Here is a 23,441-nt window from a genome sequence, read left to right as displayed (position 1 = left end):
TTTTTACATGAGGCTCAAGGGGCCAAGTGTCCAAGGCAGAAGCTGCCAGTCTGCTTAAAAACAAGGCCCAGAACTAGCAGAGCATCATTTTCACCTTATTCTATTGATCAAATGACCTACAGCCCAGCCCAGATTCAAAGGGAAAGGAAATAGACCCCAACTCTTGATGGGAGGAGTGTCAAAGAAGTTGCAGCCATCTTTAATCTGCCACACTAACCCACTGTATGGAGTCGTAGTGAGCAAACTCCAAGTGAGCTCCTCCTCGCGTTGGCACCAGAACTGGTGCCAGCCATCTACAGATAAATCAGACTCAGACTCTGCCTTCCAGTTGCTCAGGGTCTGGTGGAGGAACAGACGTGTAAATGGTGTCTCAACAGTACCGTCTTTCCACTAATAGAGGTATACCCGAGGGACTCCTAGAACAAAATTTGGAGAATCCAGAGGAATGCCTCAGAACTCATTCCTTCCAGAAAGGGAGCTGTGAGAATTTGGGGGCAGTCTGCCATCTTGTTTGGACTCCTTGGGTGGACAGGCAGATAATTCCAATACACCATGTGCCTGACTCAAGAGATTTCTTTGAGCCCAACAATATTTATAGCAGGAATATCTGAATGCATCAGATTGAGATAGGAGCAGGTTTGGTTAATTACTATGCACAGCATTTTCTTTTATTCACTCGTTCACTAGTCACCCTTAATGAGACAGCATGGTGTAGTGTTCACTGGTATGGGCGTTGTGATCCAAGTTTTTTTTTTTTAATAATTCCAATTCACTTGCTGTTTATTGTAAGGGTGAAATAAAACAGTGTATATAACTGTCGGATGGAGAGATGGCAGTCAACCTAGGTTAGTTCCCTTCCTTCCTCGTCATCTCTTAGATTTTGACTTCTAAGTCTTTGATTCCTCCAAGAGGAAGAGCTCTCTACAGAATTACCTGCCAAAGGCAGTTGCCAGGTTATCATTAGCTTAATTTATTAGCTTGAGACCACTAAAAAAACCATGCAAAAGAACTCCCTGGGAGGCAATGCAATATACTGGGTTCATACATCATACATCATACATCAGGAGAAAAATGTCACCTTCTCACAAGGGGCTGATGTGAGGCCACAAATGTTGGTGTCAGATCTTGGTAGAATACAGTCTGCTGGTAGTTCCCTATTAATCAGTAGAAGATAAAGGTGCTGGGATGAAACAAGCTCAGTGGATTTCCAAGGCACCTTAGATTTCCCAACCATGGCCTTAAGAGGGGCAATGGTGGTGTTTATTTTTGTAGAGGTAGGGCGTCCAGCTTCAGTTGAAGTCACCTTTGCCTTAACAAAGGAACTCCCCCCTCTACAGAATACTCTGTCAGACCTGTGATGAACAAAAGTAAAATAAAATCTGTCCTCCTGCTTTTTCTGACCTCTTTCTTTAATCCTTGGGATTGATTGATTGATTGATTGATGTATTTATTTATTTTGGCTGTGCTGTGCAGCATGCGGGATCTTAGTTCCCCGACCAGGGGTCAAACCCGTGCCCCTGCCGTGCAAGTGCGGAGTCCTAACCACTGGACCACCAGGGAATTCCCAATCCTTGGATTTTAATGCCTAGTTGGATTTGCATTTGTACAGTAATGGGTTTGTCAAATGTGATGAAATCTCATCTTCAGAGATCCCTTGCAAGGCTATACAAAACAGCGGCTAAATCGTAAGTCATTTATATCCATTTATCTTTGGCTTCAAGCTGTATAGTCCATATGAAATGATTTTTCAGATTTGAGGGTGAAAGAGTGAATTGATGTTTACGGAGCAAAATAAGTAAACAAAGATTTTAGTGGGGAGGAGCGAATCCCCAGCTACTTCTAATGGACATTGTATCTCATCTCCGCGAAAGATTTTAAACGATCCACACCCCTAAGGCTTTACAGTGATAATTCAAGGTAGATGGCCTTGGCCTGCTTTTTATTTATTATTTATTTATTTATTGATTTTTGTCTACACTGGGTCTCTGTTGCTGTGCCCAGCTTTCTCTAGTTGCGGCGAGCGGGCGCTACTCTTTGTTGAGGTATGTGGGCTTCTCATTGCGGTGGCTTCTCTTGTTGTGGAGCACAGGCTCTAGGTGCACGGGCTTCAGTAGTTGTGGCACGCGGGCTCAGTAGTTGTGGCTCGCGGGCTCTAGAGCGCAGGCTCAGTAGTTGTGGTGCACGGGCTTAGTTGCTCCGCGGCATGTGGGATCTTCCCGGACCAGGGCTCGAACCTGTGTCCCCTGCATTGGCAGGCGGATTCTTAACCACTACACCACCAGGGAAGCCCTGGCCTGCTTTTTAAGGGACTCTAAAGCTGCAAAATGAAGGGTGAGGTTCCTGTCATTGCAAGGACCACAGCACTAGTGGGGTTAATGAAGATTAACCTTTTCCTAATCCCAAACAGACGCGCATGCACATGCGTATATGTGCCATTGTACACGCGCACGCGTGCACACACACAGAGTTCAGCTTTCATTTCTCATATTGCCCAAGGGTGTGTAAAATATAAAGAGGTCAGCCAAGAAACCCGACTGTCTGTTAAATTTGACTTGCAAAAAGTGCTACTGAAAAAAAAAATTTATACTGTGCTCCTGTTGTCCAGAATTTTACAACGTACAATCCCCTTAATACTGATCCTAACTCTGGCGCCACGTTGGAGACACACGAGGTATAGTAACCCACTTTAAAAAAGCCGTGAGGTATAATAAACACTTTGTTTGTACAAGGCTATTAATATCTCAGGTTTTTGCAAACTGATCGAATGACATGCTTGCCTCGTAAGGAAATTGGATGGTTATCATTTGCATTAGGTTATGACGTTACCCGAAGCCTATGAACCCTGTGAGCAGAGAGGACCCCAGCAATGGTGTGAACAGTAGTCCTTCCCCACTGTATTCAAAGAAATGTTGATAATCGTGCAACAGAAACTAATAATTCTCTGTTCTTTTGTGTAGTGTGGCTCAGTAACCGTGTTGAGAATTATCGCTAACCCATGCCGTGCTTACTGTCTGCTGGGCACTATTTTAAGTGCGTTATAAAGATTGATTCATTTAATCCTTATAATAACCTTATGAGGTGGTTACTATTATCTTCATTTTACAAATGAGGAAACTGAGGCACAGAGAGGTTGAGAAACTTGCCCAGGCTACACAGCTTGGAAGAGGCAGAGCCAGGATTCTAACGCAGGCAGTCTGGCCCCAAAGGCCATGCTGTTGACTGCTTTGCCCTACTGGTAGGAGGAGCCCAGGCTTTGGAGTTGGGCTAGTGTGAGTTCCAGGTGTGGCTTTCCCCCTTGGGGAGTCTGAGGAAGTCACATCACCGAGATGATTTCTGTATCAGTAAAATGTGGATAAAAGCACCTACTTGGCAAGCATTTTGTAAGACATGGAGAGAATGCATGGAAACTCCTAGCACAATATTAGTCGACTCAATGGTTACTATTATTATTATTATTATTGTTCCCAAAGCATTGACTTTGAACTTTTATCAGAAACAATCTCTTAAATTTACGATCTGCTCCAAATCTCTTAGTAATGAAAACTCACCTTAGCCCCTAGTGCTGTGGGTCCTGGGTTTGCAGTGGCTGCCCCAGAAGTTAGCTTCAGGACTTCCTTAGATAATATTTTCAACTCACTCTGTGTGTGGTGGTCTCATTCAATTGCTGGTGAGTAGCTCTGGGGAGGAAACAAGAGGAACATTGCAGCCGGTCAGCCCTGGGTTCACCTTTCACCTTTTTTATTTAGTAGCTTTCTGGTCTTACAAGTCACTCATCTCTCTGAGCCTCAGATTTTCTTCATCCACTGGAGGTTGACAGTTCTTGTCTAATGAGTTGCTGTGAGGAGAACACAGCTGTAAAGTGTCTGGCACGTTGGCTGCGTCAGGAGTGGATTATTTTCACCAGGGTTTTGCTGGTCATCTAGAACATGGTTTATACTTCCCCTAGAGTGGGTTTGTGGTTGTAAAACTACTCCATGATGATGTCAGTCGCCTCTGGTTGGATGATGCCATTCATCTCTGATTGGATGAGGTGTCATCTGACCCATTTCCGGGCATCAGTGGAGCAGAGCAGGATTATGGGAAGAGCTATGGTGTTAGCATTCTGGGTGTTTGCTTTATAAAAACTCCAAGGGCAGCTGTGATGAGTTGGAGGCTGTGATGTGTCTTGCTTTTCTTTTTGAAGAAACCATTACAGAGTGACTGACCCCAGTGGGGATGTCTTTTTACCTCATCCCCGGCCCCATAACTACCTCTCCCTGCCTCACCACCACACGATTAGGCTTGATACCTGCTTCCTGGATTGATTTCAATAGTTTTATTTCCATCTCGTAAATGTCTGTCGACTTTTCTATAACTCCACCAGGGCAAAAGTTGTTCCAAGGGAGGATATGTGTTTATTTCCTGATAGCAACAGTAATCAGAATATTTTGGGGGAACTTTGGGTTCTAGAACTGTGTTCACAGCCTACAAATACATAATTGAGAATTCCTCCAACGGGGACAAATCTGGATTTTTTTTGAAAGGTACTATTGGTTTTTTAAAACTGCCAAAGTTCTAAATAAGAGGAACATAAAAAGTAATTAAGTTGATTTTCCTATTTAATGGCAGTTTTTAAAAGATGGAGCCGAAATCCAACCACTTCTCACATCTCTGCTGCTACTACCCTGGTCCCAGGGGTTCTTGTCTCGTGCTTGGGCTTTTGCAGTGGCCTCGTCTCGCTGTTTGCACCCTGGCCACCTTCGAGGCTGTTTGCAACACAGCAGTGAGGGCGATCTCTGCCGAGAGGTTGGTCCGATCCAAATCCCCTGGTCAGAGCCCCGTCGTGGCTTCTTACCTCACTCCGCGTAGGAGCTGAAGGCCTTCTTGTGCCTTCTGAGGCTTTCCCTGGCCTATTGCTCACTCGCCCCCCGCAGCCGTGACTTCCCCCGCTCAGGGGGCTCCCCCATCCTGGCCTCTTTGCTGTTCCTCACCCTGGGCTCACCCCCTCCTAAAGCCTGCGGCTGCTATTCCCTCTGCCTGCGGTGCTCTTCGCCATTCTCCAGAAGCCTCCCTCTCTTCATTCCTTCAGATCTTTCCTCGAATGTCACCTGCTCAGAGACCTTCCTAGCCAACCTGACATCCGACATCTCAGGGTCCCTCTTCCCAACGGTTCCCGTCCCTGTTCTCCACGTTTCTCCTCCATACTCTTGTCACATGCTATACTTGATCTTCTCCATCTTCATCTTGTTTATGGTCTTGTCTCCACCTCTAGAGATAATCTCCCAGAACAGCACCTGGTGCATAGATGATGTTCAATAAATGTCTTTGAATACATTGAAGAAACATTTCAAAATAAGATTTAAGTACAAGGATTATATATATTTATGACTGCATCACTTTGTTGTACACCTGCAACTAACACAACATTATAAATCAACTATACTCCAATAAAAATGTTTTAAAAAGAGTTAAGTACAAGGAACTTTGTGGAAAGAAGCGTGTACCATCATCAGGGGACTCTTGAGACACATCAATTATTTGGATTTGGAAATTCTGCTAGATTTGTTTTAAAGATACCTCTGTAGCTATTAATGAAGAAAGAAATGTTGATAGCTACCCATTTTCTGTTACTTAGTCAGAGCTACTTCTGGTTAAGTGAATAATAACCATGTAGGAAAAATACATATATATATATAATACAGTAATGAAACTGATACTCTTGGATAACCCGTAAACACGGTAGAAAAACCACGCTCTTTATTTTTTTAGACTCATTGCTTTAGAATCACACCCTCTAAATTAAAGGGCTCAGCTGAAGGTAAGCAGGGACTTGAATTACAGTACAGGTCATATGGGTTGTTGGGAGCCAGGAAGAAGGAAAAGGGGGGGTGGAAGTGTGTTCCCAAAGTATGTGTGTGTCTGTGTTTAGTCAGAGCAGAATTGGAAGGGGATATCAAATGAGAAAATCAGAAGATATGGCAGCTTGAAGTTTTGTTGGGGACACTCATTCCCCCCGTGGTAGGAAACAACTGGGTAATTATTAACATCCTTAGGACTGAGCTGTGTGGTTTGGTCCCAAGGACTGACTTGACCTGTGGTCTTGACTTCATTTCTCATCAGATTCCATCATTGACTGTTGTATGGCACATGCCTCTTTCCTTGCCTGTGCGGATGTGACTTGTGTCTGGCTGAATCGTCTTCTCTGCTGTGTGATTTATATCTCATGCTCTTGTGAATGAGATCGAGCTGCAGCATCACAGAGACTTCCGTTTACACAAAGGACTCCTTCATCCCTCAGACCCGTAGAGATGCATTTGCTTGTTTATGCACATGTGCAGTCAGCACAGAGGCCCGTGTGTGGAGAATGAAAAAGGTGAAGGAAAAAATAGGGAATTATGAGGTGTTTTCATCACAGAGGAGAGGCTTTCCTGTGTGTGTGTGTGTGTGTGAGGATGTGTGTATGTGTGTATGTATGTGTGTGTATATGTGTTTGTGTGTGTGTATGTGTGTAAGCGTGTGCATGTAGCTTGGTGGTGTCATTTCCATAAAGGTCATTAAAGACCTCTGTATGCCATACTTTTACTGCACATGGATCTGTGTAATACAGAAACATACCAATGTGCATTACATTGTACTGTAACGAGAAAGAGTTAATATCGGGACATAATAATGTAGATATCTCAGCTCCAAAGAGACTGTATTTTTAACGTGAGTCTTTCTTTTGAAGCTGATGTGTATTCCATAGGTGTGTGCTATGCAGGCTCTTGTGAAGCTCTTGTGAAGTATGCATTCCTTAAGACCTCTTAGAGGGATGCAGTCACAAAGGAGCCACAATTACAAGCGGCAATTACAGGACGTGGTGATGGGAGAAGTAGGATAAGAGCTGGGTCTGTTAGGCCACTTTCCGAAGGATAATCATGCAGTGTGTCAGTTTGTTAGACACGCCCAAGGTGACCCAGCGCTGTTCAAGGAGGCTGCAATTAAACAGGGACAAAGGGCTATGTTTATGCCTCAGTGGAAGAGAAGCTGTTTACCCAGTTCTGATTCTAAGACCCCACTTTCTAGTACTTGGAAATTCTACTTTCTTGCTTTTTCTCATCATTTTCATTCCCAAAACAAAATATGTTAAGTAGAAAGGGTAAAATATGTCTAAAATTGTTTACATTGTCAGGTGATTCTTTGTCATCATAGATAGATAGATACAGATATGGATATACAGATATAGATGTCTGTCTGTCTGTTTATCTATGAAGTCTCTGTGAGGTGTATGTCCATGTGTATGTGTAAAATTCTGAGAAGTAGTTTCTATCACTATAAATGACTGATTGTTCAGGGGCTTGTATGTCACTTGATCATATATGTCTTTCTAATGAAGTCTGTTAGTCAATAAGAATTTACCAAGGATGGACTGTGTAAACTACGGTGGAAAAAACTCTGTGGAAGAACAAGAAAGGAGTGTTTTTTGCTTTGAAGAACTTCCCCGTCAGATCAAGCATCAGAACATACACAACCCACAGAAATGCGTGAACACCTACTGTTATAGGTTGAATTGTGTCCTTTCAAAAAAGATATGTGGATGTCCTGACCTTCAGCATCCCATAACGTGACCTTATTTGGAAACAGGCTCGTTGCAGATGTAATTAGTTAAATTAACATGAGGTTACACCATGAAGTAAGGTAGGCCTCTAATCCTATATGGTCAGTGTCCTAAGAAGACAGGCGTGTGCACATGCAAAGATGCTCAACACCCCTAATTATTAGAGAAATGCAAATCAGAACTACAGTGAGGTATCACCTCACAGCAGTCAGAATGGCCATCATTAAGAAGTCTACAAATAACAAATGCTGGAGAGGGTGTAGAGAAAAGGGAACCCTCCTACACTGTTGGTGGGAATGTAAATTGGTACAGCCACTATGGAGAATAGTATGGAGGTTCCTTAAAAAACTGAAAATAGAGCTACCATATGATCCTGCAATCCCACTCCTGGGCATATATATGGAGAAAACTCTAATTGGAAAAGATACATGCACCTCAGCGTTCATAGCGGCACTATTTACAATAGCCAAGACACGGAAGCAACCTAAGTTAACACTGACAGATGAATGGATAAAGAAGATGTGGTACATATACACAATGGAATACTACTCAGCCATAAAAAAGAATGAAATAATGCCATTTGCAGCAACATGGATGGACCTAGAGATTATCATACTAAGGAAGTGATGGTTTATGTTTGCCTGACTTCACAGCCTATGAGCCTTTTCCCTACACTAATGATTTCCAAAGGCACTTGGCAAGCGCCATGGGTTCTTCAAAGAAACCTGAGGAACCACAGAGGGTATGGAATGAATTGGCAAAGATGGGCAGGATTCTGGCTTAAACTGGGCCTCACACCTTACATACACTAGTGAAGTTCTACTTTGTTCTGCTGTATACAACACAAGACAGGGTGTTGATTAAAGAAAACAAGGCCAACCAGAAAAGAAGTAACTATGGATACAGCACCAGGTTATGGCTTTGGCTCTATACAGTTTAATACTGTTATCGTCAAGCTGATGAAGACATTGCATGCACAGTGGCTGGTACTATGACGAGGATAGTTTAGATGTTGAAGAGCAAACAAGGTTCAGAGAGATTCTAAAATGCTAAAAACCCAGCTCAGATAAGAAGTTCAAAGTTAATGGAGATATATGTGGAATTTCCATTTAGGTTCAAAAATGAATTGCGTCAATATAGACTAGAACAGTAGTTCTCCGAGTGGCCCTTGGACCAGCAGCTTGTGCACCACCTAGGAACATGTTAGAAATGCAAATTCTTGGGCCCCAGCCTCACCCCTATTAAATCAGAAACTCTATAGATGTTTCAGTAAGCCCTCCAGATGTGTCTAATGCAGGCTAAAGTTGGAGAACCACTGGTTAGAAAAACCAACCTTCTTTCTCTCTTTGCCTTCCTTCATTTCTTTGTCTTTATTTCATGTCCTTCCCAAGAAAGGACTTGGGGTGGAAAATCTGATTTAATGATTTGTGTAAGAACAAAGGTTTTATTTTACAAAAAGTTTGGAATCAATGGTGTGATGTGGCTCCTGCCAAAAATAAATAGTTTGCATTAAAAATAGTGACCAGAACAAGGGAAGCATGAGGCTCCCCCCTCCCCATTTGGCATATTCTGTGTATTCGCCATATTCCGCTAGACTGTACCTGGAATTTGTTGAGGAACTGATTTTAAGAGGGACATTGAAAAGGGGCTTGACAAGGGTGGAAAGCACCACAAACCTTGTCTTGAAGGAAGAAGTTGGGGGAAGCCATCTCCTGTGATGGGGGGCTGACATAGAGAAGAAAGAGAATTTTTCATCTTGTTCCAGAGAGCAAAATACGTACAATGTTCAAAAGCCCCCTCAACTGGTATGAACAGGGCAAGATGTTTCCAGGCATTTCCTACAGGGCTTTGGTAACCCAGGTAAGTCCTTCAGGCTTCTTCTCCTCCTGTTGTAGTATTCAGATAATAAGGGCTAGGATGTCTACCTCACAAGGTTTTGTGAAGACTGAAAAATGTGAAAATGTTTCACATTTTTGAAAAGCTAACATCATTGTATGAAGATGAGGCAATGGTACTATTATTAACTAAGACGAGTTGATGGAAAGTTTAAATCCAAGATAAAGAAAAATTTCAACCTACCAGTTGGCCCAAAGTGGGATGATCTTTCTCAACAAGTAGCAAGTTCACTGTCGTGAGAGGTCTTCAGATAAAGCCAGAGATGTTAGAGGATGAATTGTTTTGGGTTGGAGAGACGGCCCCTAAGGGCCTCTCTGACACCAGTGTTTCATGACACGGACATTAGTGCGTGAGATGAGGCAGATCTAAGAGAATGGTGCTCAGAGCCAGCAGAGTGAACGTTTAATTCAGCATTTCCTCATCACTCCGTGCACACCACTGCAAACATTTTAAACACTGAAATATATTTAAACATTAAGTACATTAAAAACATTTAAAAGGAACAAGATGGGTCCACACTTGTTAACCTGGTGTCAGTTTTTCTCTCCAGCCCTATTGTTAAATTTCTCTTTCCATTAGAAGTCTGGTTGAATGGGCCCCTGGGTCCTTCTGTAGATCTGTTGATGTCTGAATATGGAAAGTAAAATCGAATCCCCAATGCTTTCTTATACCTTTTTGCGATGTCTCATAGGAATGGAAGAGGTGTCTTTCACGAGGTCTGAGCCAAATCCTGAGTTGATTTATAGCATTATTCCTTTAAGACTAAGCTCTCCTCTGGCTATAATTTTGCATCTAGAGTTCTGTTTCTTTTTTTTTTTTTCTTCCTTTTGGCCCTAAACTATTGGGTAACATCAGTGACTTTTGCCTCTCTCCACTCCCTGACTGGCTGGTTTCCAGTGGCAGAGAGATGAATGGATCCTTTTGTGTAGGGAGTTTTGTAATTCAGGGAAGAACTGAGAGCTTTGCCAAAGGCGATATGTGGGTATTTTACACATATTACAGATAATGTGTATATATCAATAACGTAATGAAGGTACCATTCAAGCATGGCTGTGGGTGGTAGCTAAGCAAGAGACAGCTAAATCTCATTTTTAATATATTAGAAGCTCTCTTCTAATTCAATCAGGAACAGTTGTTGTTCTGTTATTTAAAGACAAAAAAGTCAGTTAAAGCAGGGAATTATAAAAACATGAGTTGGGGGGCAAACTTTATATTTTAATTTAAAACATATGTATGTGTATATATGTGTACAACACACACACACAAACACAATTTAAATGCTGAGTTTTTTATAAAATACCGAGGACTTTTCATTGACTGTGGCTCTGCCTATTGCCAATCCATGTCTTATTTTTTGCCTAAACCACATCCATAGTACATCATCAATACTTTCTAGTTTTTAGTTTCTTTGAAGAAGAGAGAGACGTTTCAGGACAATTGCTAAGCAAGCCGAGTGCAGGATCCTTCTAGATTTTTAACATATTATTTCCTTCTTTGATAGTTGTCTCTCCCACATCTAAAATTAGAAAAGAAAATATATTGTGGTAAAATATACATAACATAAAATTTACCTTAACCATTTTTTAAAGTATACTATTCAGAGGCATCAAGTAAATTTATAGTGTTGTACAACCATCACTGCTATCCATTTCCAGAAATTTTTCATTATCCTAAACGGAAACTCTGTGCCCATAAAAAAAATAACTCCCCATTCCCACTACCCCCAACCCCTGGGAACCTCTAATTCTACTTTATACCTTCATGAATTTGCCTATTCTAGTTATCTCATATAAGTGAAATCGTACAATATTTGTCCTTTTGTGTCAGGCTTATTTTACTTGGCATAAAGTTTTCAAGATTCATCCATGCTGTAATATGTCAGCATTTCATTACTTTTCATGGCTGCATAATATTCTATTGTATGTATATACTCCATTTCGTTTATCCATATATCTGTTGATGGATACTTGGATTGTTTTCATCATTCAGCTATTGTGATTAATGCTGCTATGAACATTGGTGTACAAGTATCTGTTTGAGTCCCTATTTTCAATTCTTTTGGGTATATACCTAGCAGTAGAATTGCTAGATCATATGGTAATTTCATGTTTACCTTTTTTGAGGACCCACCAAACAGTTTTTCAAAAAAAAATTTTTTTTAAGCAATTTGTCTTTATGAAGACTTTCTAAGGCATTCAGCTTGGTTCTCACAGAAGCAACAGCTCTCTTCACATTTGGTCCTATATTTCATCAGTTTCTAGACCATCTAATTAACTTGTATAATTACAATATCATGGATTCCCTGGTGGTCCAGTGGTTAAGACTCCGCACTTCCAATGCGGGGGGCGCGGGTCCGATCCCTGGTAGGGGAACTAAGATCCCGCATGCTGCGTGGTCAAAAAAATACAATATCAAGTCCAACTATCATAAACAGGTTTAGAAACATATACAATTGATACTTGCTAAGCATGCAACTCAACTGCTAAGACCAGAAGTCCTTGGAACATACTAGAGAGTAGCTTTCTGGCAATAAACCCCAGGGTGCTAAGGGCATCAGCCAATACCTATTACAGAACAAATGGAGAATATTGCTTAATCTGTCCAGTCAAATGGAGGCCAGTTAAGAGAGCTTTTACCATTCAATTAAATTACCTTTGTCATGATAAGATGTATAAAGGAATTTAGAAATGACTGTGGCTCTAGAAAAAAACAAAACAAAACAGCTGCACATCCAGGACTGTTAACATTCAATACACTTGTTGTTGGGAGACTGGAGAAAGGCACACAGCAAAGGCTAAAATAGAATGGGAAGTTGACCAAGGTGGTCATTTTTGTATCAACTCTTGGATTTAAGAAAGTTCTAATCGATAAGAGCCGTAGGTTAATTTCCTTCCCTTACAGCTTCACTTGGCGTGGGTGATAAATGGAAGATAAACAAAGAATAGGGAGATCGTGCCTATTCTTAGAAAGACAATACCTTTCAGGTTAAGATTCAAGACTTTGGGATGTGATTAGAAGGTTTTCTAGCCAGTTCCGAAATGAAATCACCAAGCTGTAGGAGGAGAACTTTTATACAGCAGCGTCCATCCTTGTTGGCGACCCAAATGATTAAAGGTTTGGGAAATTGCCCCTCTAAATATGGGCTAAAGGAACTGGGTTTATTTAGCTTAGAGAGGGAGACTGAGCATGCTGAGGGGGACTTAATAACAGTCTCCAAGAATATGAGGGATATTCTATGAGTGATGGAAAGCAGCTGTTTCCTGTTTCCACTGAGGGCTGGATAAGAAAGAATGGAGTTAAATTGCAACAAGTGGGTTTAAGAACTACTTGGCCATAAAGTTCAAGACAACAAACCCACAAGACCAAAGTCACTTCTCTGTTTCAGAATTATGTAGCTCACTAGCTATCTTTCTTGGGTGGTTTCAACTGGCCTGTTCTTGAGCTAGTAAAAAGATATGGAGGACCTTTCACCGGTGTGAGACTATGAAGTTGTCCAGTGTCAGAACCTACCAGTGTTCTGTGGCTGAGGAAGCACTTAACTTCTAAGGAGATTTAAAAAGAAAAAAAATTCAGAATCTCTTTGCTCCCCCTTCATCTGCTTTTAAAGCCAGATAATCTAGATTTACTTCTTCTGTATGAGATGAAAAATTTCCATAGATTTGCCAGTGTGTGTTTTTTTCTGCCCACTTGGTCAATGTGGTCACGACTTTAAAAATAAAGTTCTTTGTTTTTAGTGAGATGGTGTATACACATACATGTGTATACATACATGTATATAGGCATGTGTGTATATATGGTGTCTTAAGATATGAGATATATACACATGTATCTCATAGATATTGTAGATATTTGATATATGATATAGATATATATTTATCATATGTAATTAATTCAACAATGAAAGCAATGTTTCATTCTAGACAGTGTGTCTGTATGTTAGGGATATGAAGATGAATAAGATATACACCATGCTAATTGGGAGCAAAGCAAATAAACACACAAAGCATTATGAAATAATGCATCATTATAGAAAGTCATCTAGGGGAAGAAATTTAAAGACAGAAAAGTGAGTTTGGGGAATGTTACTAGTCTTTAGCCAACGAGGCAGATGGAAATGCCTGAAACTTCTTCTCAACTATTGTTTCACCATTGTTATCCTGTGTTAGGTGAATTTTACTGTTTATTCTGAATTGGATAAAGGGGTGTCTTAGTTACCCAACTAGGAGTGTTTTCAAGGCAAGGTTTCATTTCCAGAGGATTGACCACTGTTAGGTTATATCTGGAAAATTATAGGTTTTTATCAACATTAACTGTGTATGTGTTCCACGTGGGATATTTTCACCTTGTACCAACATTTACTATAAGCTTATTAGAAATGTTTGCCTCTATCGTTGAGTGTTCTCTGGCATCTGTGCAGGGGTGGGGTGGACCATAATCCAGCCCTGACTCCCACAACTCTTTTGGTCTTCAAAAATCCAGCATTGAAGGAGGAAAAATGACCTGGGGTTGCTTTAAATCACTCATTCACTGTGAAGCTTTGGACAAGTTACTTAACCTCTCTGAGTCTCACTTTCCTTCATCTGCCTGACAAGAAGGTTTTCAGGACTAAATTAAATGCAATAGTATGCTCCAAGCTCAGAGCTCATGTGCCCAGCCCTTAAGGCATTGATTCACAAAGGGCATCTCTTGCCTATGGTAGCATCATGATTGCCTCTAGACTGTCTTCCCTCGTGGGCTTTGCTGGACCTTAGGGGCAGGTTTGTAGGGTAGGGTTGGTCTAAAATTCATGAGGGCACCTGAAGTCCAATTGTATGACTTTTTTTCCCCCTTTTCTATACTTACTCAATCCAGAAGAAAAAAAAAAAAAAAGAGTCCACTATAATGCCAGATGTTCCAGGAAGGATTTGTTGTCAAACTACTTGAAACAAATGATGTGCACACATGGAAGGAAAGTGCGTTGTAAAATCAGCAGGAAGATTATGCTGTTTTTTTTTTTTACAAGGTTTAAAGGAGAATAAATCAGTCTTCTAGATACGCAGGTAGTCATTTAATAGACATTGATTAAATCGAGTGCTGTGCTTTGAAATGATATCAAATTGAAGACATGATCCCTGCCTTGGGAGAGTTTATGAACTTGTTGGAGAGACCAAACATGTATATATGAAATGACCACAGAACGGTTAGACTCAATCTCAGGAAAGGAAGTATAAAACAACAGGGCTTGAGCCCGTAAGTACTGAGGAAAGGCAGGATACAGGTTTGGGTAGGGATTTAATATAGTTCTTGGAGACTTAGGGTCGTGGTTTGACGGGTTCATAAAACAGTATCATTTAAAGACAGACAGAATTAAAAAAAAAAAAAAAACAACCTAAAATGGTCACTTCCTATAGAAACCTAAGAACATACTGCAGTTACTCTTAACTTATTTGAAATAAATGCATCCGTCTAAATTCTCAGCGTTCAGGCTGATTTCCTTTCAAACTCTCCCTCCACACTGTGCCAGACTGCTCTTGCCCAAATTTGTTCTTCGTCTGTGGGATATGGAATATCTTTATAAATCAAAACAAGTCACAGGGAGGGTAAAAATCCCAGCTAGAAACCTACCTCAAAAGCTGAGGCGTGCCGCATATTTTAATGGCGGTGGATCTAGGAACCAAGGTTAGGACCTTTCTCTCTCTATTAGAAGAAGATTTATAATTCAGAGCCTTCTGAGGGTGAGCCTGGATCCTCTGACCTGGACCCATCCTCCAGCCCCTCCCCACATCCCAGCTCCCCAAATGAAATAAGCAGGGAAGCAGGACAACAAAACCGTTAACTTAATAGCGTAGAATTTATGGCTGAAATCTTGCAAAGCTTATGTCAGCAGAGGAAAATAATTACTGTCACTTTCTTCGAGACACTTGGCTTTATGGTTCCTGTCACCTTTATCATAACACACAGCTGATTTAGTAGCTCTGTTTTTCATGGCAAATGGCCTGGTGTTATGTTTTTACGCATGTGGACATGCTAGTGAGATGACAGTACATGGAGGGACTGGAGTGGGACTAAATTTAGATAATGAACTGGAGTACTGTTAATGGTTTGAGCTTAGTCATGCTGTCAGTATGCCAGCTGAGCTTTTTTCACTTGCCCTTTCCTCCTCTAGATTCTCAAATCCAAAGATTTAACATCTCCAACCCAGCGCTACATCGACAGCAAAGTCGTGAAAACCAGAGCGGAAGGCGAATGGCTCTCCTTCGATGTCACTGATGCTGTTCACGAATGGCTCCACCATAAAGGTGACCACCGCCCTCTGTTCTCCTCCTTCGATGTTCAGTGATCCTAAGTTATTGCAAGTCGATTGCAGATTGAGGGGTAGTAGATGCATAGACAAATGACCTCCTTGACTTAATGTTTTCCAGACAGGAATCTGGGATTTAAAATAAGTTTACACTGTCCCTGCTGCACCTTTGTACCATCGAATAATTACATCATCCCCAACAAAAGTGAAGAACTAGAAGCGCGATTTGCAGGTAACTGAAACTTGGGCGTATGAGGTGGGGGGAGGGAAGGGTCTCTGTTGATAATCTCCTGGGGGGATGAGGTCAGTCTGCATGTGAAAATGAGATTGCTGGGTGAGGCCCGGGGAGTTTCATTTGTTTGGGCAAAGATATGGTTGGGGAAAGATATATGAAGGCAGAAAGGATTGGAAGAAAGGGATTCCTTCCCAGTTTACGCTGCTTGATGCCCCGTGATGACTTGGCAGTACTAACTGACAGACTTACCAACCTTCCAGACTCTTAAATAGCCTGTTAAGCCCTTTATTCTTCACTTGAGCAAACCAACATTTCATCTATGCTAATATTATAGAAGAAGAAGATCACATGCATTCAAGGACATCCATTGATTATCCCCCCCAAACCCAACGTCGTCGGGAAGCCACCACTCTATCTCACAGAGGACGTCCTCTCCCACCACAGCCTCTGTAACTAACCTGACCTGTACCAGAACACACCCCCTCTTCTAGCTGGTGCCCAATAGTCCAAGTGGCTTCCTTATCAGACTTTCACAATAGTTTATAAACACATAACAAGGTTTTAGTTGCCCCCCTAGTGTTGCTCACCTTTTAGTGAATTAGCCAAAAGTCAAAGAGGATGAGGAGATGCCAAGGGTTCAAGTCATGTCTTACGTTAGATAACAAGTCGTTGGAGGACGACAGTTGAGGGGGGAGTCTGGACCAATTGCGGGTGCAGCACTGGCTCCACACCACCAGGTTAGGGAGCTAATGGCCCTTTCCTAACTCACCCCACCTGGGACCTCCATCCATTGGCAGAAGGCTCCAGTGGGCCTTGCTCATGGAAGAATCCTCCCAGCGGCCTAGAGATTTATTTCAGTCTCTAACCTAGTCATGATTCTCGAGAGTATGGAGATTAAATGCTTAAGCTGGCAGTCTCCTGAGTGCGCTTTGGGGAGCTCGAGTCTCTCCACCTCAGATGGAATCAGGAAGGCGTGGAGGATGTCATAAAATCAATGAAAAAACCCTTTCTTCACAGCTTCCCAAAATAGCATTAGGTAAGGGTGGGTGACTTCTGTTTCACTTGAACCTCGTTCACTGCAGTTCAGTGTAAGTGTCAGTTTAGGTTCATCAGGGAAGTCTTTGACTTGAGCAGTCCTAGGAAGAGAGGGGACCAGCGGGTGACACGTCCTATGGCCATGTCATCAGTCGTTGAGGGGTTGAGCACAGCCTACACTGAGGACTGACTAAAACAAACAGTCAAGATTGCCCTTGGACCAGAGGTCAAAGACTTCTTCTGTAGTGACTTTCGTAACCAACAGGCCCTGCCTTGGACACGGAACTGCCTTCTGACAAGAGCCCCGTTTAGCCGTGTTCCTTGTCACCTGCACTAGTCCTATCCATTGCTGCGGGGAGTGAGCCAGCTGCTGCTGCTATGTGGTCATCACTGCTATTTGTGACAATAGACAAAGGAAAAAAAAAAAAAGATATGGCTGATTCTATTTGATGAAGGTGAAGCTAAATGTTTATTACCCGAATGCATTTTTTCAAGGTATTGATGGCACCTCCACATATACCAGTGGTGATCAGAAAACAATAAAGTCCACTAGGAAAAAAAACAGTGGGAAGACCCCACATCTCCTGCTAATGTTGTTACCCTCCTACAGACTTGAGTCACAACAGTCCAACCGGCGGAAGAAGCGTGCTTTGGATGCAGCCTATTGCTTTAGGTAAAGGAAATAAAAAGAAAACAAAAAGTAACTGTGTTTGTTTAACTTTTGTACTGCCTATGCCCCCCCCTTTTTTTTTTTTTTTTTTTACTAAAAATGAACTTGAACTGCAACTCATTGAGTAAAACCAGGACTAGAAAAGTAGAGCCATAGTATTTCGTAACATCATCCTTTCCGGAGGTTTAAACAGTTATTTCTATGCTGTATTCATCAGTTCTTTAGCAATGAATCTACTGTGAAGGGAGAAAACTAGCCCCCTGAACTTTTTCCCCAGATCCCTCCGAAGCACTTTGAGGCTGAAGAAGAAAAGGAGCTGTCTGCTCCCCAGAGCAAAGTTAGGTTTCTTTGAGGTGCAGGATGGGGGTTCCTAACTGGGGAGACTCACCACCTGTAGAAGCCTTCACTCTCCCTGCAAGGTACCCATGCTCAAACCTTCTTCACAGTAATAGTGGTGAGAGAGACAGAAGAAGGATGCTATTTGTCGTGTCTTTTACTAGAGAATATGAGAAGGGAGGGTAACAGAAATGTATCTCCCATTTCCACATGAATTCATGGAGGGAAAGTGTGAATGTTCTTCTGTATTTTTTTTCTTTTTCTTTTTTCTTTTGGCCGTGCCACAAGTGCAGCTTGCGAGGGCCTTAGTGGCTTGCGGGGATCTTAGTTCCCTGACCAGGGATTGAACCCGTGCCCCCTGCATTGGGAGCGCGGAGTCCTAACCACTGGACCACCGGGGAGTTCCCCTTTTCTGTGGTTTCTTAGCAAGCATGGTAGGAGCTGTGGGGTGGTGAGGGGTCCTCACCGATAGAGTGCTCAAAGTGTCTGAGTTCACAAGAAAAAGGGTGTTTTTTGGTTGCCAGATCCAATGGTTGCTCTAAGCAAGACTCCGTGTTTCTTGATCCCTGGTTCATTCCTAGATCCAGGAACAGGAAATGAAAGAAAGGATTTCTTCTCAAAGGAAAGTGCCTTAGATTGTTCTCTGTAAATAGCTATTGTACTTCATCCATTTTGCATTTGAAAAGGCAATAGAGGCTGGATGGCAAAACTGTGCACTGTAGGTTGGAAGGGGCTTGGTCTCCATCTGCCATATCTCTGCTTATATCTCATCATTCAAGGGAAGGGTTTGATTTTTGACGTCCCAGATAAACGAGTTGGGGCATAGAACTCGCAAGGGAGTCCAGCGAATCACCATCACACCTCATCATGACAGTGTCTTGAGATTGCAGTTCAGCCATTAAAACCTGGCCCGTGGTATTTGCTCATACGTATTTGTTGAATAAATGAACGAGTCATTTTCCTGGTTTGGGATGAGGGGCGGGGGGATTGGGGTGAAATCAGCTTTAAAATCTCCATTGCTTTTTCTTTTATCAGAAATGTGCAGGATAATTGTTGCCTACGCCCACTTTACATTGATTTCAAGAGGGATCTTGGGTGGAAATGGATACATGAGCCTAAAGGGTACAATGCCAACTTCTGTGCTGGAGCGTGCCCGTATCTGTGGAGCTCAGACACTCAGCACAGTAGGGTAAGTACGGGCCTCACTTGTCTCTTCTATTCTTGGGCTGCTAATATTTACCTGCTGATAGTATTTCCACATGAATTCTAAATAGCCTGGTGCCCTTTTGTCATCACACGTAAATGGGTGCTGGAGACACCCTTTGGAATGATGAGAAAAAAATGTAAGCTGTAGGTGAACTCAGAAAGTAACACTGATGAGTTTGGACAGTAGGTCTGGCCTTCCCAATTAGATTACAAGCAACTTGAGGACAGTTTAATTTTTCCTTTGTTTTATATTCTTAACAGCTGTAAGCATAAATAGGTAGGATCAATATATCACTCAGTGTCATGTGCTGTTAAGATGTGCAGGGACCCAGGTCTCCAGCTAAAAAAAGGATCCGTTATCACCTCCATCAGGGACTGTCATATAAGACATAGAGGACTTCAGTAGATGCTTTGGCAGAGTGATTCACTAGTGTATGGCAGTTATAAAATCATTTAACTTCTCCGAACCTCAGTTTTCTTATCAGTAAAAAGGAATGTCTGTATTAAAAATTATTTTTGAAATAATAATGTCCAACTCGAGAGTGGACATGAAGAACATAAAGATGATATATGGAACAGTGATTTGAAAATCAGTATCTCCCAGTCTTTTTGAATATAACCCAAAGTAAATGAGAATCTGAATATTTTGTTAAGTTACTTCAATGAGGAATGAAGGCTAATTCAGAAGGCAGGTCCTAGATTGGATGCCATGGGTTCCCAGCCCAGATTAGCAAAGACTTTTTCTATGTAATAATGATATTTGTCCAAATGCTTCTTCCTGGTGCCTAGTCATGTAGGATTTTTAGAGATGGAAAGGACTTCATAAGTTATCTTGTCCCATCCTGTAGTACTATGTATAAAATAAATAAACAACAAGGACCTACTGTATAGCACAGAGAACTATACTCAATATTTTGTAACAACATATAAGGGAAAAGAATCTGAAAAAGAATATATATATATATACATACACACACACACACATAACTGAATCACTTTGCTGTACACCTGAAACTAACACAACATTGTAAATCAACTATGCTTCAATAAAAATATAGAATAAAATGAAATAATAATAAAATAAAATACAAAAAAATAATAGGCTCTCTTCTTCAAACCCTTCATTTTTTTAAAGAAATTGAAGTCTAGATCAAGTAGATGACTTGCCCAAGAGCAAACAGCTGGTGACAAACCAGAGCTTGGAACGCAGGCCTCCTTGTTTTATAACCAGGCCTTCGTTCACTTCGTCGTAGAGTTTAATTCCTGAAATGTGACTACACATCGCGGTTATGCCTCTGTAAATCTCCTTATTAAAGAAACATTAGAAAAATTGCCTTCACTGCAGGATAGGAAAATGAATCTCCTGCCAAAAAGGTCACATAATGCGTTCAGCTGAACTCAAGAGTTTGGGGGATATCAATTATTTTAGATAATCTGTATTCTAAAATTCCTCTTGAATTCAGCTGAAAAAATCTTGTGTTGGTGGAACGTGAAGTCTGTTTATTGATAAACGCTTACATATGCTACACTTTCAATTGACAAATACGCCTCCCCTTCCTTCAGCTGTTTTCCGGACACCCCTGGAGATTCGGGCTCTCTGGGCTGACCACGTGCTTGGCCACGTGAGGGAAGCTTGCTCATGCCTGTCCCTTGGTCTGAGCTCTCTGGCCAGGCTGCTTCAGCTGGGCTGTGGCAACAGTAGCTGTAATGTGGGCAAGACCCAGTTGCCAAGTAGAGACTTAATTCTCCTCCCTGATACACAGAGGGAGTGTGTGAAGGCTGAGACCATGCTTGTTTTTCAAGGAGAGAGGAAGAATCACTGTCATGATCACAAATATGTGGTTTGGACAGTTACCCAAAAAGCCAGAGGTAGCTTAATAAAGTAGTCAGTGTTGCTGTGCTGAACAGATCTTCTGTCTTAGGCTGAAAACATTGCAGTGAATCTCGAGGAAAAGGTCACTCGCCGTTTGATTAACACATTAATGGCATCCTTGGAAATGTCTCTTTATCATCACTGGGGAAGTTCCATGCTTCCGTTGGTAGAAGTCACATACCCCTTTGATATAGGATGGGGTTAAAGGTATAGCACTAACCATAGAACTTTCTTTTCATTCTAAGACTGCCTATTCACTCCTCCAACTTAGCCACTACCATTTACCACCTGGAAAGCTAAATGGAGGGTTGATTATTATTATTATTTTAAGAAAAATGTAACAAAGTGAATAATTAAGAATATAGATTACTTCCGAGGTCGTTCTTATTACGAAGCAATGAAAAATGAAAAGACTTTGATCTTTTTTTATTTTAAATGAAAATTTAGGTGACATTAAATTGGACTGAGAAGACACTTAGCCTAGGAAGATTTCACACTGCAGACAGGTGTCTTTTGCTCTACCTAAGGGTAGATTAAAGCTCTGATGAGAGTTTTAATAAAAAATGTTATTCTCCTGTTTATCCATGTATTCATTTCTTCACCTAGCATGTGAGTCTTGTTTTGGTTTTGTCCAGAGAAGACTCACTAGGGCTATAAGGTTGAAAAAAAGAGGTGTGTAGAGTCCCTGACCTCAAGGGAACTCTTCATCTAGGTGGGTATTGAAACTACTCACGAAACAACTTCAGTTACAAAGAAGTGTAGACACAAGGCGAAATACCAAGTTTGGTATTTGGACCAAGTTTTCTGAGGGCCTGGGAAGTATGGGCAGCAAAGCAGTGATCAAAGTAAAGACTCCTTGGAAAAACTGGAAAATCTGTTGAATGAGCAATTTTGCCTAATCTGACTTTTACAGAATTATTTGTTTACAATGTATGAGAAAAGGATTCTGTAGGAAAATGGTGAATTCAGGGATTCCTCAGGACGCCTACCCATTTGACTATAATTGGAGAATAAGTAAAGGAAAGTGTAAGCCCCAAATAATCTAAATTGCCTACTCAGTGCTGTGACTGATAAGATAACCATGTGCGATTGTTCTATTAAAAAATAATTGCCTGGTGTTTTTGGTCTTTTCCTATGTTTTCTTTCTTCTCCTGTGTCCTTTCAGGTTCTCAGCTTATATAATACCATAAATCCAGAAGCATCTGCTTCCCCTTGCTGCGTGTCCCAGGATTTAGAACCACTCACCATTCTCTACTACATCGGCAAAACACCCAAGATTGAACAGCTTTCTAATATGATCGTAAAGTCTTGCAAATGCAGCTAAGATTCTTGGAAAAGTGACAAGACGATAATCACACAGTGATGATGATGGTGATGATGACGATGGTGACAAAGGCAATGTTTGTAACAGGAAAACACGAGAGAGCCTTGCTTCATCAGTGTTTAAAAAAAATTTGAAAAAGCGGTACTAGTTCAAACACTTCGGAAGTTTGTGTTCTGTTTGTTAAAACTGGCATCTGAAACAAACAAAAAAAATGTTGAAGGCTTTATTCTATATTTAACCTACTCTGTAAGTGAGAGAGACAAGAAGCAAAACCTTTTTTTCTTGAGAAAAAAAAATAAACACTGGAAGAATTTGTTAGTGTTAATTATGTGAAAGAAAAAAAAAAAAACAGGAAAATCCCGTTAAGTGGAGTTGCTGTACATACGTTTTTATCCCACGCCTCACTTGATTTTTCTGTATTGCTATGCAATAGGCATCCTTCCCATTCTTACTCTTAGAGTTAACAGTGAGTTATTTATTGTGTGTTACTATATAATGAACATTTCATTGCCCTTGGAAAATAAAACAGGTGTATAAAGTGGAGACCAAATACTTTGCCAGAAACTCATGGATGGCTTAAGGAGCTTGAACTCAAACGAGCCAGCAAAAAAGAGAGGTCATATTAACGGGATGAAAAATGCAAGTGACATATTATATGACCGAGCAAGTCTGCATGAAGATAAGACCCTGAAAACACATGCTCTCTACCAACTGCCGGAGGAAGCTTCTTGTAAGGTTCAAAACTGAAAAGCCTGTTAATAAAGGAAACTTTCGGTCAGAATAAGTCTGTAAGATTTTTTTTTTTTCCTTTTTAATTGTAAATGGTTCTTTGTCAGTTTAGTCAACCAGTGAAATGTTGAAATGTTTTGATATGTACTGGTCAAACTTCAGACCTTAAAGTATTGCTGTATAGCTATGCTCTAGATTTTTCCTTCATTTCGGTGTATGTAACCATACCTATATTACTACAATAGATGGGTATAGAAGCCAGTATAATTGGAAACACATCT

The 23,441-nt window shown here is 41.2% G+C and overlaps 1 protein-coding gene across 3 annotated transcripts in view; it reads left to right on the top strand.

Moving 5' to 3' along the window:
• The window catches only part of TGFB2 (transforming growth factor beta 2), an 81,163-nt gene extending 57,948 nt beyond the window's left edge, over window positions 1-23,215 (top strand). For 2 of the 3 annotated variants that reach the window (XM_068541811.1, XM_068541809.1), the window contains 5 exons: window positions 15,618-15,750; window positions 15,874-15,984; window positions 17,518-17,695; window positions 19,064-19,217; window positions 22,273-23,215. In XM_068541811.1, the coding sequence (XP_068397912.1) occupies window positions 15,618-15,750; window positions 15,874-15,984; window positions 17,518-17,695; window positions 19,064-19,217; window positions 22,273-22,431 (735 nt within the window). In that variant the 3' untranslated portion in view covers window positions 22,432-23,215. The remainder of the gene's footprint in view (window positions 1-15,617; window positions 15,751-15,873; window positions 15,985-17,517; window positions 17,696-19,063; window positions 19,218-22,272) is intronic. The other variant, XM_068541812.1, reaches the window with a different exon arrangement.
• The last annotated feature ends 226 nt before the right edge of the window (window positions 23,216-23,441 follow it).

This window comes from Eschrichtius robustus, chromosome 3 (genome assembly GCF_028021215.1).
Source record: "Eschrichtius robustus isolate mEscRob2 chromosome 3, mEscRob2.pri, whole genome shotgun sequence".
NCBI lineage: Eukaryota > Metazoa > Chordata > Mammalia > Artiodactyla > Eschrichtiidae > Eschrichtius > Eschrichtius robustus.
The sequence above is the reverse complement of the archived record's forward strand: the minus strand, read 5'-3'. Positions and strand labels throughout refer to the sequence as shown.